We start from the raw sequence: 19,621 nt of genomic DNA, 5'->3' as shown, positions 1-19,621 counted from the left end.
AATTTTGGTGTCATCTGCAAACTTACTAACTGTACCTCTTATGCTCGCATCCAAGTAATTTATGTAAATGACAAAGTAGAGGACCCAGCACTGATCCTTGTGGCACTCCACTAGATTGGGAAAGGGGCAGATACAACACTACCTTGTATTCCAGTTGCTGGAAATAAGCAAGTTAAGAAGGAAAATGGTACATTGGCCTTAGTGAGAAGATTAGTATAGAGCAGGGATGCCTTGCAATTTTATAAGGCCTTGGTGTAGCCACACCTGAACTACTGCAGTTTTGTTATCCTTACAGGAAGGATATTACTAGAATGATTCCTTGATGGTGGGATGAAGGGAGACTGGATTGGTTGGAATTATCTCAACTAGAGTTTGAGAATAGGGGCTTTCTCAAATTTCTAACCTGTTACAACTTGGGGTAAACCCTCCTAATTTCAACCAAATACAGTAAAGCTCATTTTGTGCCATAATCTGTTAAATTTAGAGGCAAAGAACAATCTGAAATACTGTAAATTATTGTTTAAGCCCCAAAATAAACAATTTATAACTCCATTCTCTTAAACCTGTTTTTACCTCTCTACAATACTGATCTGCTAAATGCCCTCAAATTTATGGCAAACCCAATTTCAAACAAATGTATATGTTTGGATGTCAAACTTTCCCTGTAGATTGCTCTTGGTCAGCTTTGATATTTTGCTGCAAGTTTCTTAAGGACAGGTACCTTTCAGGGAGCTATTTTGGCAGTTGGTGCTTGGCTGCTCTGTTCTCCCTCTGACTATTCAAAATGTTTGATTTTATACCCCAAAACAACACAACTTCATTTTGGATGACATTAAAACAGTAAAATTCAAACTTGATTTGGATTTGTGTCTGGGGCATAATTTAAACCAATCGGCCAAATTTGAATGTGTTTTGTACCTTGGCAATGCAGCTCCAGATATTTGTCAACGAAGTGTTACAATTTTAAAAAATCTTAGCGCATTGTCAACCAGAGATTTCAGCTCCCTTAAAGGTGTAGTACATGCCTACAACTTCATAACACAGGACTAGGTAAGTCAAAGATTCCTAGTGACTGGAGAATCCAAAACTAGGATCTGGTTAAGGATAACAGGGTAGGCCATTTAGATTGATCACAAGGAATCTCCCTCTTCCCAAGCTATTGTACCTGTGGAATTCTCTGGCACTGGTTGAAGCCAAAATAATTCTTTTGAAAGGAGTTAGTATTAGGGCTGAATGATCTTTCTCTATAGGGATAAAACAAGAATGGGGAACTGAGTTGAATTGTGGAATCTCTAGTGTGGAAGCAGGCCATTTGGCCCATCAAGTACACTGATCCCCTCAACAGCCTCCCATCCAGACCCCTTCCCCTCAGCCTCCACCTTATCCCTGTGACCCTGAAATTCTCACAGCTAAATCCCTTTGCCTGCACATCCTTGGATACTATGGGCAATTTAGCATGGCCAATCCACCTAACCTGCACCCCTTTACACTATGGGAGCAAACTGTGCAGCTGGATGAAACCTACAGACATAAGAAGAACATGCAAACTCTACAGATGGTTGCCCAAGGCTGAATTCAAACTGGGTCCCTGTGCTGAGACAGCAGTGCTAACAGCTGAGCTACTGTGCTGCCAATGATCAGCCATGATGCTTGTGGCATAGCAAGCTTGAAAGCCTACTCCTGTTTTGCATGCTTGTACAAGCTCTAGGTCTGTTCCTGAAGTTCACGCACTTAGCCTATTTTCTCCACCTTGATCAACCTGGCGTTTGTCTATAGGGCCTTAAATCTTTTTAAAGAAATTGCAGATGTGAGGCACAGGCTGACTGAGCTGGCTTGGGGTAAACATTAAAAGGCTTCACAAGCCTGGACCACTTTTTCAAGCACAGATTATACCAACTAAGCATTAATCCCTTAAGGTGCAAAAGATCTTGGTCAGTCAAATAACTGACAAAGCAAGTTGAATACTGTACACTATCAAACTTTTCAGTGAGTAGTTAGGATTGGTAATGTGCTGGTAATGAGAAGGCTTGGCCAATTGAAGGAAGACTGTGGAGGGGGAGGAGGTTGCTCTTCCAGAGTGCAGTAACAGCAATGATATACTAGAGGGCCATTCAGTCGAAGTGTTGTGATTCTGTGATTCAACTATATAATGGATGTGACCTGATTTCCACCTCTACTCTTTCTGCTACAGACTGTTGAGGCTGCAAATGTGACTGGCCCAGGAGGTGTTCCAGTCAAAGGGAGTCCCTATGCCCCAAACCGTCGCCGGTTCCGCAGAGGCTTTGTCAGACGCCAGGCTCGTGTGGCTCAGGTAAGTGACCAGAGATTTTCCAACAAGCCATTTAGCCATTTATGACAAATCTGCACTTTTAACCACATGGTGGAAGAAAGTTACCAATCCTTCAAACTGCACCCTCCCCTCCATCCCTGGGGATGGATAAAGTGGCAACCTTGCCAACAGTTCCCACACAGGAATGAATCTGGGTGGCTTACGCAAGTCGCATGAGTGGATCAAGGGGAGATTTGCTTGTCAGAATTGCATTGTAATGCTGGTGATTGAGCACAAGGTGAAGTCCAGTACCACATGGCATCAAGTGACCCAGGGCAGAATAGGTTAGGTGGTGGCTGTGCTCAGATGTTTAATGTTCAACTGGATTTGGAGTGGCTACAATAATGCTCTTGGTTAGGAAGGCCACTTTTATTCTGGTCCTAATAGCAGAATACCTGTCAGTGGGAGTTTAGCTGTTGCATAAAATTTCCATCACAAGCAAGCTTTGTCCCAATTGGTCATCTTTCTGCTAGACCAAAGCTGCCCCTTATCTGCTTACCCTGTCAACCTCCAGTTTTCTCCCTAGTGTTTATTCAACTTCCCATTATTGTTTACTATTTTCCCCTCTCTCTATATTCCACATTTTCTTCACTCAAATTTCCTATAGGATTTGTAGGGACTGTCTGCCAGGCCTCCAACTGCAAACCATGCATCTGTCTATCTTATCAGATCACCCAATAGACTTTAGTGCATCAGCCATTGGTGGAAAATGGGTTTGTGAAGCACATTAGTTTTGTCTATGAAACCTGATTAACTCTGGTCTCCTCCTGCAGTGTCAAGTAACAATTGCTTCCCTTTTCAGGGTGATGAGGTCTCCATGAACCAAATAGCCAGTGTCACTCTGATCAGGTCCACCTTCCCCTCATCTGGAGAAGATGCCCAGTCTGCTTGCCATAATTGTAGTGGTACAACATGGAAACTGACCCTTTGGTCCAACCAGTCCATGCTGAACCTAATCCCAAACTAAACTAGTCCCATCTGTTGTTTCTGGCCCATGTGCCTCAATCTTCCCTATTCATCTACTGTTAGAACTGCTTGGTTGACTAAATTCTTTGTATGTGAATCAGGGCCTGTGCCTGAAACGTCGAATCTCCTGTTCCCTGGATGCTGCCTGACCTGTGCTGTTCCAGCAATAAAGTTTCAACTTTGTGATCCAGCATCTGCAGACCTCACTTTCTCAAATTCTTTGTATATCATGACAATGCCCTAGTAAACGCTTTTCCTTTTGGATGGTGAATAGTCCTCTTGAGTGGAACTTGGGGATAGTTGTGATTGTGTTCCAGCATGTATTCTGGGATTTGTGGGAAAAGCTGGCAAGATTAGAAGTGAGGTTATGGTGAGGTCCTAACCAGTATGGAGGTCTGTCCTATTTCTCTGGTATTGCTTCTATTTACCAACTCCATTTGACTACAACTATCTAACTCTACCCTTGGGAGGGCAATAGAGGGGACTTCCTACTGTTTTCTCCCTTTTGACAGTTCACTGTTTTTTCTTCACAGGGCAGCCAGTCAATAACACGTGAGCCAGCAGAAACTTCTGGTGAGAAGGAGGGTACAGTGGAGGCTATTAATGGGCAGCAACAGCCTCTTGACCAGCGTCCGCGTCCCCCACTTCCCTATTTCAATCGAAATCGGTTTCGGCGGCGTCCTAGGCCCCAGGCCTCTCCCCAAGATGGAGAGGGACAGCCAGCTGGAGTGAGTGACTGTTGTTGTTTTAGTTCCTGATTTTCTTTTAGAATTCTTGCTGTCAGGCTTCAACAAATCTGCCTTTCTTAAGGCAATGTTGGCCCTGTCGTTCAGAAGCCTGACCACTACATAGTCCTACTTGTGGCCATTTCTCCAGTGAGGCTTGAGGGGGAAGGGGTCAAAAGTAATGCTGGCTGCTCCTTGTGTGGTTTACAGTTGGCCTCAGCCCCTCAGTGCTAAGGATAGAGCTTCCATAATCTACTGGCATGTTCCTGCTCCACTGTTTTCTACCAGGAATGGCCCTTTTTGCTAAAATTAGCAATGGTGGATGGCACCTTAGCTCAGTGGTGAGCATTGCCTCTGGCAGGGACCCAGATTTAATTCCACCATTGTAACTCTGCAAACTCCCCACTCATGTCTGTGGATTCCCCAGGTGCTCTAGTTTCCTTCCACAGTACAAGATGTGCAAGTTAGATGGATTGGCCATGCTGAATTTTCTGTGTCCAGGGATCTGTGGGCTAGGTGGATTAATCATGGAAATGTAGAGTTTAGGGGATGGGGTGGCTCTTTTAAGGGTCAGTACAGACTCAATGGATGAGTTGTCCTGCTTGTGCATTGTAGGAATTCTGTGACAAGATATTGAAAAGAGGGATTAAAGGTTTATTTTCTATTTTGCTTCACTGCAATTGCCCAGAATGACTTGAACTGGGAAAATTGTACAAATTGAGCCCCACTGTTCCACAAGTATCACTAAATAAAATTCCAATGAGGCCACCAGAATGAGTCCCTGGCAATTGGTCATTCAGAACAAAAGAACTTTGACTATGCTTTGTCGGCAACAGGAGTTCTTATTGTAATACATTACCTTTTTTAATGGTCAGTGAAAAGATATCTGAAGTAATAGACTAATTACTCCATCTTCACATGCATTACAACTCAGCTCAGAATAACAAAGGACAAACTGTTTGACCCCCACTTTGGATTTTGTTCACCTTGCATATACTTCACTTCCAAAGATCCAGACCACAAGGTGGTAAGTTGTCTTTTAGTCATTTTATTTTTGATTTTTGCAGTGTTACCGAAATTAGAATTAATGTCTACAGTGTGGAATCAGGCCATTTAGCCCAACAAGTCCACACTGACCCTCTAACCCATTCCCCTACCCTATATTTACCCCTAACTAATGCAGTTCACCTCCACATCTCTGAACATGGGCAATTTAGCATGGCCAATTCACCTAACCGGCACATGTTTGGAATAGAACATAGAACATTATAGCACAGCGCAGGCCCTTTGGCCCTCCATTGTGCTGACCTGTGAAATTAATCTGATGCCCATCTAACCTGCACTGTTCCATTATTATCCATGTGTATGTCCAATGCCCTTCTGTGTCCCTACTACTGAGTAAAGAAACTACCTGGCATCTGTCCTATATTTATCACCCCTCAATTTAAAGCCAAGTCCCCTCCTGTTAGCCTTGATCATCCAAGAAAAAAGCTCTGTCCACCCTATCTAACCTTGTGATTATCTTGTATGTCTCCATTAAATCACCTCTCAACCTTCCCTCTAACAAAAACAGCCCTACGTCTTAAGACCTTCCCTCCATACCAGGTAACATCCTAATTTCCTCTGCACCCTTTCCAAAGCTTCCACATCATTCCTATAATGTGGTCTTACCAGTGTTTTGTACAGCTGAAGCATGACCTAGTGGCTCCAAAACTCAATTGCATACCAATAAATACCAATGCACCATATGCCTTCTGAACAACCCTATCAACTTTGAGGGGTTTACTCACCTGGACACATCTGTTCAATGTGAGATTGGGGGGAAACTGGAGCAGCCGGAGGAAACTCATGCTGACAGAATATGCAAACCTCAGTCGCCCGAAGCTGGAATTGAACCCAGGTCCCTGGCACTGAGGCAGTAGTGCTAACCACTGAGCCACTGTGCCACCTGTATGGCAACAGTCACTCCTTGATTCAGTTGTTGATCAAGTGACCTTGGGTCTTGTCTGCCTTTTAAAGTGTGCTTGGTTTTCTCCTGACAAAGGAAGATGAAATGCTTTGTTTGAATGTTGAGGGCCCTGACAGCAGGGTTCTGTTGATCAGTCTTTAATTCTCTCTTGCTATTTCCAAAAAGTAACATTTTGTATTTCAACAACATGTACCACTTCAATTTTCGTCCCCCCAACAGTTGTGAATCTCTCAGCAATTCAGAGTCTTAGTTCAACTTTCATTTCAGTCTGTTTTGAATTCTTAGTGGTGTGTGAATTCAGCTGATCCATTTGAATTTGATTGTAAGTAAATCAGCTTGACTTGGTAGACAAAAATGTGCTTCCCAAACCTATGATGAACCTGATTAACTCTGGCCTCCTCCTGCAGTGTGAAGTGACAAAACTGCTTTCCTTTCAGGGTGAGGTCTCCATAAACCAAGAGCCTGTGTCTGACTCTGGTCAAGTCCAACCTCAACAGCAAGGTCAACGAAGGGCACCTGGAAACAGACCACAATCCCAATTCCGCAGGTAATATGTTGGAACAGTGATCCTGCTCTCCTATAGCCTTTGGCCTTCACCTGAATATGCAATCCAGCAGCGTTTGTTTTATTAGAATCTATGTTGACATGCTGATTACTACTAATCTAGCTTCAATCACTAGTGGGATGTGGGTTTCACTGGTCAGGCCATCATTTATTGATTTTTATTGCTCAGAGGGTGGTACATTGCAGTTGGTCTGGAGTCACATGTAGGCCAGACCAGGAAGGATGGTCCTTTCCTTCCCTAAAGTACATGACTGAACCAGATGGGGTTTTTCCTGATAGACAGTTGTCACTTGACTCCTAATTCCTGACTGAATTCAATATCACCATTGATGGCATGGTTCTCAGGATCTCTGGACTAAGTCTAGTGATGATGTCACTAGGCCTCCCTTAAATAGTCCTATTCAGTCAGTCTTATTTGGAGTGAGATTTATATCTGGAGTATGTTGCTAATTCTCCTCAAACAGGTGTACTTCAATTTATTCCTTCATGGATTATGGGCATCACTGATAATGGTGTTTTGCCTATCCCTCATTCCACTTGATGATAGAATGTTCCACCTTTTCAGAAGGTGGCTCAATGATGTGGCTCTGTAATCACCTAGGCCATCTTTACTTGGCCTATTTTGAAGAACATTAGTGACAGCTGGGATTTTACCACAATTGACAATAGCTGTACTGGAAATCTGAAATTATGCTAGTCCAATAATTTTTTTAATCCATTACCCTGTAGCATTAGCTTGGTTTCCTTGTTACTGAGCGGAGGAGATCTCTAATGCACCACTCTGTCCATCTATGTAAACCTGCAGTAAACCTTTTACCAGGACACAGTCTGACACCCTTGATCAAATTATCTCCTTGAGGCTTGATGGGGATTTTCTTCCTCTGGAGAAGTACCTAAAACATTCCATTTGCTTAATGGTGCAATATACTATTATGCCATGCACTGGGAGCTGTCAATGAAGTGATGGGAATGTGATATTCAAGAGGCAGAATGGAAGACTGCAGAAATCCTGAGGAATGTGGAGTCTAGGTTGGGAGGTGGAATGGGTATAGGGGGCTGGATGAGATGGCACTGATTTGAAACCCCAAGTTGAATCTAACTTTCCCAACTAGCAGTTAGGTGTGTGGAACTTGGTATTGGGATGTTGGTGATAGTAAAGCTGTCAATCAACAGTTGTCATTGATTAGTAATTGGCTTTCTCCTGCAGGCGACCTTTCCGTCCACGCCCACCATCTCAGCAGGTGTCAGGGGACCTGGATGAGGACAAGGAACCCAAGACCGACCAACCTCTACCTCCACGCCAGCGATTCCGTCGTTCATTCTTCCGCCGCAGGGCAAGAACGCTTGCCCAGGCTTCTGTGGCACAAGAGCAAGCTGGTGTTGAGGTGCCTCCTGCACCCACTGCAACCCTCCAGGTGCAGGGCATTATTTTGCAACTTGCAGCATTATGAATTAAGGGCAGTGTAGAACTTTGGACAGCACAGATAAGCTAGGGCAGTGTTGCTGTGACCTGATCCTCTGCAGAGGAACAAGACAATCCCATTTGGAGGGAGATGAGCAAATAAGTTACAATTCTCTAGGAGGTGCAGAAGCACAGACCAAGGTGGAACTGCTCATTTTTGAAGGTGGTAGGAAATGTTGAACTGATCTTGTGAAGTATATGAGCAAGGGGGTAATACTGAACTTGTAGTGTTGTCCAGTTCCAGGAGCTGAATTTTTTGAGGATGTGAAGGCAAGATTGACAACTGTTCCAGGGATAAGGACTTCAGTGAAAACATTAAGTAAAGTCCGATCTTTGGAAAGAGGTTGGAAATTGATTTTGAGGTGTTCTCATGAGGGGTCTGGTCAGTCCAGATGGGCAAACTCCCATTGGAGGAAGGATTGATATCGGCAAAGATTTCAAGTAATTGCTTGAAGTGGAAGTGATCAAAGTTTAGTGAGTGCTTGGGGTCTGGAATGCACTGCCTGAATAGCTCAGTAACAAGGAAACCAAGCTTAAAACTGGTGAAATAAAGCATTGCAAAAGACAATTATACTTGCCTCTGCAGGCTTATGGTGAGATAGCAGGAGACTGACTCTGCTCAAGCGAACAGTGGGCTTGGGCTCTGGCTCTCCCCCATATGTGCATTGTCTTGCGTGCTTGAACAATCCTCCTTCAGTGTGCTCTCTTTGCTTCTACCCTCTCCAAATTAATTCATACTCCTTTTCTGTTCTCACATTGGCCAGGTGTGCATTTCAGACATGTATTTCAGCTTTCCAGCATTGCTGCTTAAGACATTTTAATCACTGGCTACTCCATTATTTTAATCTGATATATTAAGATACCAAAGAGTGCATTAGCCAGTGTTTGCTTTATTTGGGAATCTTGCTGAGTTACCTTTCAATTACACATCCAGAAAAGGGAGTTCATTGAGCAGTCAAAGTAAATCTTGTGGGTTGGAGCATTTGAAGGTGCATATGTGCATCTGACTATCTTGTCCAGTCAGATATTGGAGCAAGATGTAGATTTTTGACAACCTAACCAAAATAGCTACAGAGTAGGAAGTTAGGGGTTATTTGCTTATGATTGTACAGGATGTTAGTGAGGCTTCTTTTCTGAAATACTGTCCCATTCTGGTTGCCCAGTTATAGGAAGGATATTAACTGGAGAGGGTTCATAAGAGACTTACTAGAATGTTGCCAGGTATGGAAGGCTTCACTTACAAGAAGGTTGGGACTTTTTTCACTGGAGTGTAGGAATTGCAAGGTGACCTTGCAGAAGTGTTTTAAAAAAAAAAGTAAAGACCGGGTTAATGGTGGTTTCCCTAGAATGGGGGATTTTAAGATGAGGGGGCACATCTTTAAAGTGAGAGGAGAAAGACTTAAAGCCGTACAAATTTTGAACAGGGTGGTTTGAGTATGGAAGAACTTCCTGAGGAAGTGGTGGCTGTGGGTGGAATTGCATTGCTGGTCAGATGATATCACTGCTGTGCTAAAGGAGGACACCATGGAGATCTTGGGTAGTGAGGCATTATAGGTGGAGCTGAGAAATAGAGGGTGCAGTCACATTGGGGCTGTATTACAGGCCTCCCAACAGTGAGCATGAGGTGAAGAACAAATAGGTAAACAGATTTATGGAAAGATGTAGAGGCAATCGGTAGTGGTGATGGGAGACTTTAATTTTCCCAACATTGACTGGGGTACACTTGGTGTCAGAGGTCTGGATGGAGTAGCATTTGTATGAAGCATCCAGGAAAGGTTGAGAGCAGTATGTCAATAGTCTGAGGGAAGGGGCTTTTCAGTGAAAGGCAACATGGTTTTGTAGAGGGGAGATCGTGCCTTACCAACTTGATAGAGTTCTTCGAGGAAGTGACCAAGTTGATGTCATATACATGAATTTTAGTAAGGCCTTTAAGGTTCCCCATGGTAGACTAATGGAGAATGTGAAGTCACATGGTGTGCAGGGTGTTCTAGCTAGGGGAATAATGAAGTGGTTGAGCAACAGGAGACAGGCTGACAAGTGGCAAGTAATATTCAGGCCACACAAATGCCAGACCGTGACCATCACTAATAATGGAGAAAGGTGACCAATGGTGTTCCACAGGGGTCAGTGTTGGGGCCACTGTTATTTGAGATGTACATAAATGATCTGGAAGAGGGTGCTGTTGGTATGATCAGCAAGTTTGCAGATGACATCAAGATTGGAGTAGCAGAAAGCATACTGGACTGTTGAATACAGGAGGATGTAGATAGACTGGAGAGTTGGGTGGAAAAGTGGCAGATAGATTTCAATTCAAACAAATGAGGTGATGCATTTAGGCAAGACTAATTCTAGAGCAAGTTATACAATGAATGGAAGAGCCTGGGGAAAGGTTGAGCAGAGATCTGGGAGTGCAGGTCCACTAGCAGCTGAAAGTTACTGCACAAGTGGATAGTGGTCAAGTAGGCATATAGTATGTTGTCCTTCATTGGACAGGGTATGGAGTATAAGAGCTGGCAAGTCATGTTAAAATTATACAGGACATTGGTTCGGCCCCTTATTTAGAGAAGTTGAGTAGGTTAGGTTCCTTAAGAAAAAAGGAGGTTGAGGGGTGACCTGATTGAGGTTTACAAAATCATGAAGGGTATAGACAGGGTGGATAGAGATAAGCTTTTTCCCAGGATGAAGGATTCAATAACGAGGTCACGCTTTCAAGGTGAGGTGGAAAGTTTAAGGGGGATACATGCAGCAAGTACTTCACAGAGGGTGGTGGGTGTTTGGAATGCATTGCCAGCAGACATAGTAGAGGCAGGCATGGTAGATTCATTTGAGATCTGTCTGGACAGATGCATGAGTAGGTGGGGAGCGGAGGGATACAAATGCTTAGGAATTGGGTGACAAGGTTAGACATAGATTTGGATTGGCTCAGGCTTGGAAGGTCAAGGGCTGTAAATTTTCTTTGTTCAGACACTCCAGCTGAGGTAGCATCCTGGTGAATCTCCTCTGCCCTCTAGTACAATCAATCTTTCTCGATCACATCCTGTGGTGTCTCGATATGGTCCTCCTATTGTGATCTAACAAATACAATTCACCTCTCTGCTCTGTATTCTACATCCCTGCTAAAGATAAATATCTCATATACTGCCTTAACCATCTTATGTAAGTGCCCTGCTATCTTGAGGGATCTATTGAAATGTATGCCAAGGTCCTTCTGATTTTTAAACTTTCCAGATTCTTACTATTAGTGTAATTGCTTGCCTCGTTAGTCTTCCCAATTTACCCATCTCTTCTGGAATAGCTCTTCATAGAAATATAAAACATGGAAACACCCTTTGGTCTGACTTGTCCATGTTGACCAGATTGAAATGTTTTTGGTAATGCCCTGCTCAGCTCACTAGTCTATTCAGTTTTATATTCATAGATTCAGAAAATAGTGTTAACATACTAATGTACACATGTGGCTCCCTTCAGCCTGTCTAAAGTTGCAACATTGGACTGCATGAATGTAGGCTCTGTAGTCTTTGCATGTATGAAGCTGTCCTTCAGTGTACTTTAAATACAAAGGGCTGGCTATAGCAATTCAAACCATTTGGTCAGTTCAAACTGCATTCAACTAGGGACTTCAGTCTACACATGAATATGAATATTGTATCAAACATCATTCATTAATGAGGGATAATGCAACTTGTAACTGTTTTTGTGCAGGGCTGGCTAGTTATTTTTGACCAGTGAGAAGGTTCACTTTGCCAAATCCTCTGCCAATCAACAATCTTACATTTCTAATCCACCTGTTCAGATGTTCACCTCTGGAGCAGGTGGGACCTTTGAATCCAGGCCCCTCAGTTTAGAGTTAGAAACACTACCACATCTGAGGGCCCCAAAAAGAATGCTTTGTCTATGGTAGTTAAATTGGGTCATGTTTGTTAGTGCAAGATGAAAAGTTTTTATTTTTCTGTAGCTGTGGACAACTGCCTCAACTGTAAAGCCTTCATCCTTGGTCTGCTGGACATGAGGACAATCACTTTTTGACTTTGCCTCAGGACTTTAGGCCATCAGCTGCAGGTGGTCTCTCTGGGGAATCAATGATGCAGAGAATAGCATGTTTAATCAACTGCTCACTTCACAAGAGCTATCCAGGCAGAAAATCATTTGGCACCATTTAAGCATCTGGATGAGCACTTCCTATGTAAAGACATAGGACATGGACCAAGTATAGGTAAATGGATTAGTATAGTTTAGTGGTTGGTCAGTATAAACAGTGGCTGACAGAATCCGTGTCATACAAGACTGTCAGGAATTCAGAAAGGTATTCACCTGGATTGTGGGGAGAATGGGGGACTTGCTTCCAGAGTCAAGGGGCATAGTATTGAAGGGAGTTTTGATAAACTAAAACAGCATACTGGGTGAGATGAGAGGTTGGGAGGATTATGCTGCAGAAGCACTGGCATGGACCCAGTTGTTCAATGGCTGTGTAGGCTATAATATTTTCCAAACTGATTTGAGGGCTAGGTGGATGGTGAGATTCCTTTGCCATCACAAGCAAACAAGCAGCTAAATATTAGCTGTTCGTGGGATCTTCCTGTACACCAGTTTGACCAACAAATTGAGTGATTTGCCTTGTCTAGCTCCTTTAACCACATGTGTATTAATACATAGTGAGAGCTCAGATATATAAATGAAACCATTTTAACACTCCCTTTTTATTTTGGCATGATCTTGTTTAAGGGTGAATCAATCTCATGATATGGTGATTCTGTTTGATTATATTTGGGTACTAAGTTACTTGAGAAAAATTTCAGGTCAGGCCTTACTCCGAGGACTTGAGTAATGTCTGTTTTGCAATCTTCCCTAAAAGGAACAGAAGGATACTCCAACTGACAGTTCAGTCTCTGGGACCTTAATTGAAGGAGCTTCAGAAACACTTCCTGTTCCTGTCCCAGGTCCAGTCACGGCTCTTCCAGAAATGCAGGTGACTAAAGAACTTACAGTTTCAACAGAGGCTGCCTCCACAGTAGTGAGCACAGAACCACAAAATGTCATGACCCAGGAGTCTACAGAAACTCAACTTCTCAATGTAAGCATCTTTTTGGGGTTGGCAATGTTTAAAGTTTAGTGTTTCTTCAGTACTGCCCGAGTGATAGCCAGTCACTGCAGCACAGCCATTCAGCCCATAGAGTGCCTGCTTTGTAGAGCCATTTAGTTTCCTCAGCTCCTGCAAATTTTTATTTCCTATCTCCTTTTGACATTGTTCATGGTCTGTTTCCAGCCCCTTCCTAGGCATTGAGTTCCAGATCATTTGCTGTAAAATTCCTTCGACCTCAATCATCTCCTTGCCATATCTTGGCTTAAGTCTGTGATATTTGTACAATGAATGGGAACAGTTTTTTGTCTGGTTTATCCAAACTTGTCACTGCCTACACAGCCCCTCAATTTCTTTCACTCTGACTACAAGCTCAACTTCTCCAAAGCAACCTTGTCACTAAACCCAGCCATAACTTTTGTGTGGAAATGGGGCTCTTTGGCCTAACTCATCCATTCTTACAGACTCCTTCATTTCTAGATAATTCTAGGAAATCTTCTGTATCCTGGCAGACCTCAAATCTTAAGGTCTGACCAAATGTTGCAGTTGGGCCAAACCAAATCTTTATGGCCCAATGTAATGTTTGTTTTTGTCTCCTGAACCTAATACCTGAGGCTGATTCCATATGCATTGCTAACTCTGCTGTCCTTCAAACTTTGCATTTGAATGCTGACTGCAGAGCCCTAAACACTGGGCAAGGGATAATACAATTTTAAAGACTGTATTATCTGTTTGTCTTTTTTGGTCAAATGCAACACCCTCATAGCTCCTTAGGTCTCCCTGTGCATCTCTCCTGCCAGCTGTTGCTCCTGCTTTTCACAATCTTAAATACAAGATCTCCCTGCTCACTGTCTATCCAACAAAGTAAGCTGTTCAACAGTCCTTTTTTGAGCTGACACCACATTCAATACAATCACAGCTGATCATAAAGTTTCAGCATCGTATTCCTGCTTCCTCACCATACTACTTCATTCCTTAAGCTGCAAGCACCACATCCAGCTCCTTGAATTTATCTGGCCTGAACAGTTTCCTGTGGGAGAAAGCCACAAGTTCACAATTGAGTGAAATTCTTCCTCTTCTCAGTCCTAAATGGCTTACCTCTATTCTTAGACTGACCCATTGTTCTGGACTGCCACAACATCAGGAACATGTTTCTGCATCTAGCTTGTCTAGTGACATCAGGATTTTGAGACCCTTTTCTCTACCCCCCCATCTTTCTAAATGTTTCCTCATGTCAGTCTTGCCATGCCAGGAGACAGTCTGGTGAACCTTTGCTGGACTCCTCCAATAGCAAGGTCCATTCTCAGACTAGGAGACCAAAACTGAATAAGCATTCAAGGTGTGGTCTCACCAAGGCCCTATATAACTGCAGCAAGACATCTGTATTCCATACTCCAAAACCTCTTACTATGAAAGCCAGCACACCATTAGCTTTCCTCTCTGCCTGCATGACAACCTTCAGCGACTGTTCCATCATGACACCTATCCTGCTAACTTTGCACTTCCTCAACTGGCCTCCCTTTGTGTTACTCCACCTCAAGGCCTGTCTGATCATGCCTGAATTTTAGAATGTATTGACTTTTTTGTACAAGTCAATCCACTTTTTTTCCTGTTTCTTTTGGCAGATGTCTCTTGGCAGATCTAATTGGAATGCTCAGCATAGCAATAGATTAGGTTAGATTCCATAGTGTGGAAGCAGGCCCAACAAGTCCACACTGACCCTCCGAAGAGCAACCCACCTAGACCCATTCCCCTACATTTACCCCTTCACCTAACACTATGGGAAATTTAGCATGGCCAATTCGCCTGACTTGCATATTTTTGGACTGTGGGAGGAAGCCACCTGGAGGAAACCCATGCAGACACTGGGAGAATGTGCAAACTCCACACGGATGGCTGTCGGAGGTGAGAATTGAACCCAGGTCTCTGGCACTGAGGCAGCAGTGCTAACCACTGCCACCATGCCACCCCATTATATTGAGGCTCATTTGCTTCATGCTTGTATCTCTACTCATGCCCCTTACTGGCATATCACTTCATTCCTTTCTCCCTCATGTCAGTCCTGCTTCCACTTCAAATGTGTTGACATTTGTCCCTCCCACTCCTGTCACAGATGTACAGCACAGACTGACCTTTTGATCCAACTCATCCGTGCTGACCAGAAATCCTAAATTAATCTAGTCCCATCTGCCAGCACTCAGTCCATATCCCTCTAAACACTTCCTATTCATATACCCATCCAGATGCCTTTTTGAATGTAGTAATTGTACCAGCCTCCACCACTTCCTCTGGCAGCTCATTCCATACACGTACCACCCTCTGAGTGAAAAAGCTGCCCCTTAGGTCTGCTGTGAGTTGAGTCACATTTTGGTGAAGGGAGTGCCACATACCCCCCACTTAGGGTAAAGAAATTTCTCCTGAATCCATGGGAGTTATTAGCTACTGTCTGACCCAATTCTGGTCTTCTCCTCCCCCACCCCCCTGTCTCAAGTGGAAACAGGGCAGATGTGAAGATATCACAAACACTTCATTTTAAAACATTAATCAACTCACGCCAGTCTTTCCTCTTTGGAGAAAAAAGCCCATTGGTTTTAGTTTTTCCTGCTAGGATAATGTTAGAGCTGTTGAGAGATTGGATTTTAAAATATTTATTACATTGACATGAAACCATTCAGCCCATTTATTTGTCAAAATTCCTCATAATTGGATAGATCCCTGAAACTTTCTTTCATAGTCCCCATCTAAACATCAGTGGAAAGTAATAACTGCAGATGCTGGAGATCAGTATATGCTGAAAAAGCGCAGCAGGTTCCTCAGCATCAGGAGCAGGAGAATCGATGTTCCCTGATCAAGGGCTTATGCCTGAAATGTTGATTTGTTGCTCCTTGGATGCTGCTTGACCTGTGTACCACACAGTACCACACTCTTGACCCATCCAAAAATTGGACAGCCTTAAATTTGCATACCCCTTCCACCTCTGCTTTCATCACCACCCCCCCCCCTCCCACATCTCAGTTCCTCAAATGCTTATTTCTGCAGTCTCTTTTGACAGGAAGACTAGCAAGTTTCCTTTCTTGCAGAATCATTGATACAATGCAGGTGGAGGCCACTTGACTCATGGTCCCTTTCTGAACGTGTTTTGTCTCAACTTGACAAAGGTTGCAAACATGCACACCTTTCCATCTACAACCCCCAACCTTATGTTCAGAGTTTGGAAATGTTGGATATTGCAGGTGAGTTTAATTTCATTACTCTCCCTCTGCAGATAACAGATCCTGTGCCAGACCAGTTTGGCATAGCTCCCAGTATGAAAACAGATCAGGAGCAAAGCCATGCCTGAGATGAAGGTGCCCAGATTAAAATGGTAAGCCTGAGTGTTTGACAAGTCTTACAATAGGATCAACACAGTAGCTATTTATTTTGTCACATTACAGACCAGCTGTGAAATTAGTTTCTACTGAACATGATCTGGATGGATCAGAAAATTTGATTTTTAAATATTGAAGTTTAAAGCTGCTGCTTTCAACACTTGCTCTAAACTCCATTCTCTGCTGGCCATTGAACCAGCACTTTCAGAACCTTGGTCCCTCAGCTGACTTTCACATTCAGACTGCAGCATTTTGACCTCCATTACTGCTATGTCTCCCATCTCCCCCTTTCTGCGTCCATGTGTTGCTGAAAAGCTCATCTAGCTGCTTTATTCCAGTTGGGCTTCATTTTGTTTTCTTTTGCACTTCAATTTGTCTTAATTTCTCCTTATCCATGAGTCTCAGTCCATCCACAATGTGCTGCTGGCCTCTTTAATTTGCACCTCCTGTGGTCTTGACTCCAGTTGAAACTTTATTGCTGGAACAACACAGCAGGTCAGGCAGCATCCAGGGAACAGGAGATTTGACGTTTCGGGCACAGGCCCTTCTTCAGGAACCTGAAGAAGGGCCTGTGCCCGAAACGTCGAATCTCCTGTTCCCTGGATGCTGCCTGACCTGCTGTGCTCTTCCAGCAATAAAGTTTCAACTTTGATCTCCAGCATCTGCAGACCTCACTGTCTCTTGACTCCAACCTACTTTGCAATCTCTTCCAACCTATCAAACTCTAGCTTCTTGTGCATCCCCCTGACTTCCATTGGTGACCACACCTCCAGCTACGAGGGACTTCAGAATTTCTTTTCCTTAGACATCTCCATGCTGCCTGACCTGCTGTGCTCTTCCAGCAATAAAGTTTCAACTTTGATCTCCAGCATCTGCAGACCTCACTGTCTCTTGACTCCAACCTACTTTGCAATCTCTTACAACCTATCAAACTCTAGCTTCTTGTGCATCCCCCTGACTTCCATTGGTGACCACACCTCCGGCTACGAGGGACTTCAGAATTTCTTTTCCTTAGACATCTCCCATAAAACACTATCCTAGCTGCAGCAATTACCTCTTGTCCTAACTTTGTTTTGTCTGTCTGAATTGGATTCAGTGTATGTTGGTAAAGTTCTTGCTGTTAACAAAAAAACAACGCTGACTGACTTTTTTTTTCTGCTACAGGTTTTGCTAACTGCACTTGAAACTCTTAAGATTGTGGGTATAGGGTGAAACAAACTTGGACAGCCGTAATGTATGTTGTGACCCTGACTTTTGGGATATTTTCTTTCTGATTTAACAGCACTTGGATTTCTAAAATGTTTTTCCTTCCTTGGAAGACTTTGTATACATGACACTTTGTCCTGGACACTGCACAGTTTGCATGATTTGGATTTACTTTGTTCATGTGCTGATTTAGGGTGATGTGCAATAAAAAACTGCTTGCTAAAGATCAGCTGGTTTGCATCCTAGATCTGTTCATTTGGCTGTTTTAAACTGGTTGGACAGCAGGGTGGTACAGTAGCTCAGTGCCAGGGTTTGATTCCAGCCTCTGGCAACTGTCTGCGTGGGTTTGCTCTGGTTTCCTCCAACAATCCAAGGATGTGCAGGTTAGGGTGAATTGGCCACGCTAAATTGCCCACAGTGTTCAGGGATGTGTAGGTTAGGTGCATTAGTCAGGGGTAAATGTAGGATAGGGTATCCCCATAGTCTTGCAAATCTTTCAGCCTTCAAGTATTTATGGAGTCAAGCATACAGCATGGAAGTAGACCCTTTGGTCTAAGCAGTCCATGCTGACCATAATCCTGAACTAAACAATCCTACCTGTTTGTGCTTGGCCCATATCTTTCAACCTTTCCTATTTATGGACCTATCAAAATATCTGTTAAACACTGGTTCCCTTTTTTGAAAATTTACTGGTCAATTTAAATTCATTGGATAGTTTTGATGGAATAAGATGAGCTGGGTGGCAGTCCTTGAACACACAGCCTTCAAAAGCAGTGTCATGCCTCATTGGGGTAAGATTGAAGTCCTGCTGTTCCTGGAGTCTTCATATCTGAATTTTGAAAGTGTACAGAATGCCTTCATTTAATGCTTCGATCCAGACTGGAGGAAGGCAAAGTTTCTCTATTTTTACAGTAAGAGACTCTAGCAGTAGGTGAATTATTGGAACCATTGACACAATTCCAGAATTAAGCACTTTGCACAACAAATTAAATCTTTCTAGCAATTTTCTCCAGAATACTAGCAAATTCATCTGTTAATAAAATGTGTAACTTAGTGAGACAACTTTGTAACATTTTTCGTGAAACTTTCCAAAACGTTGGTTTGCATTTTAACATCTTAAGAGATAAGCAACTTTGCACAAGGAAATCCAGTTGTAACAAACCTCTCCAATGTTATAAATCACACATCGTTATAGTCCAACAGGTTTAACTCTCTCCAATGTTGGTATGTTCTTGATGTGGAGGTACCAGTGTTAGACTCGGGTGGACTAAGTCAGAAGTCACAAAACACAGGTTATAGTCCAACAGGTTAATTTGAAATTTCAAGCTTTCAAAGTGCTGTTTCTTCATCGGGTAGAGTTCATGATTGTTTGTAAATGTCAATAAAATGTGTAAGATAGAGATAACTAACTCCAAGGAAATCTCAATTTCTGGCACACTTAATGGTTAGGTGGATGTGTAACTAGGTGAGATAAACCACTTTGTGTAGAAATGGAAATTTGCAACATATGCTAACATTTGAGGTTTAAGGTAAACTTTGTTGAATTAAGCAAGTATACCAGAAAATTAAGTTCCACCAATTCTCTTTAGTATATTCTTAACATCTGTAGACTACCAAAATGCATAACTTGGTGACATAAGCAAGTTGGGGGAGAAAGTGAGGTCTGCAGATGCTGGAGATCAAAGTTGAAACTTTATTGCTGGAACAGCACAGCAGGTCAGGCAGCATCCAGGGAACAGGAGATTCGACGTTTCGGGCACAGGCCCTTCAGGAATGAGCAGAGAGTGTTCAGCAGGAGAAGATAAAAGGTAGGGAGGAGGGACTTGGAGGAGGGGCGTTGGAAATGTGATAGGTGGAAAGAGGTCAAGGTGAGGGTGATAGGTCGGAGTAGGATGGAGGCGGAGAGGTCAAGAAAAAGACTGCAGGTCAGGAAGGCGGTGCCGGACTGGAGGGAT

The 19,621-nt window shown here is 43.2% G+C and overlaps 1 protein-coding gene across 2 annotated transcripts in view; it reads left to right on the top strand.

The window, feature by feature from the left end:
• LOC122548361 (Y-box-binding protein 2-B-like) overlaps nt 1-17,895 on the top strand; it is a 30,979-nt gene extending 13,084 nt beyond the window's left edge. For both annotated transcript variants that reach the window (XM_043686912.1, XM_043686911.1), the window contains exons 5-11: nt 2,192-2,311; nt 3,829-4,023; nt 6,427-6,536; nt 7,761-7,968; nt 12,868-13,086; nt 16,358-16,456; nt 17,625-17,895. In XM_043686912.1, coding sequence (XP_043542847.1) covers nt 2,192-2,311; nt 3,829-4,023; nt 6,427-6,536; nt 7,761-7,968; nt 12,868-13,086; nt 16,358-16,432 — 927 coding nt within the window. In that variant the 3' untranslated portion in view covers nt 16,433-16,456; nt 17,625-17,895. The remainder of the gene's footprint in view (nt 1-2,191; nt 2,312-3,828; nt 4,024-6,426; nt 6,537-7,760; nt 7,969-12,867; nt 13,087-16,357; nt 16,457-17,624) is intronic.
• Nucleotides 17,896-19,621: the final 1,726 nt, after the last annotated feature.

The sequence above is a fragment of the Chiloscyllium plagiosum genome, unplaced genomic scaffold (genome assembly GCF_004010195.1).
Source record: "Chiloscyllium plagiosum isolate BGI_BamShark_2017 unplaced genomic scaffold, ASM401019v2 scaf_52, whole genome shotgun sequence".
Lineage (NCBI taxonomy): Eukaryota > Metazoa > Chordata > Chondrichthyes > Orectolobiformes > Hemiscylliidae > Chiloscyllium > Chiloscyllium plagiosum.
The sequence above is the reverse complement of the archived record's forward strand: the minus strand, read 5'-3'. Positions and strand labels throughout refer to the sequence as shown.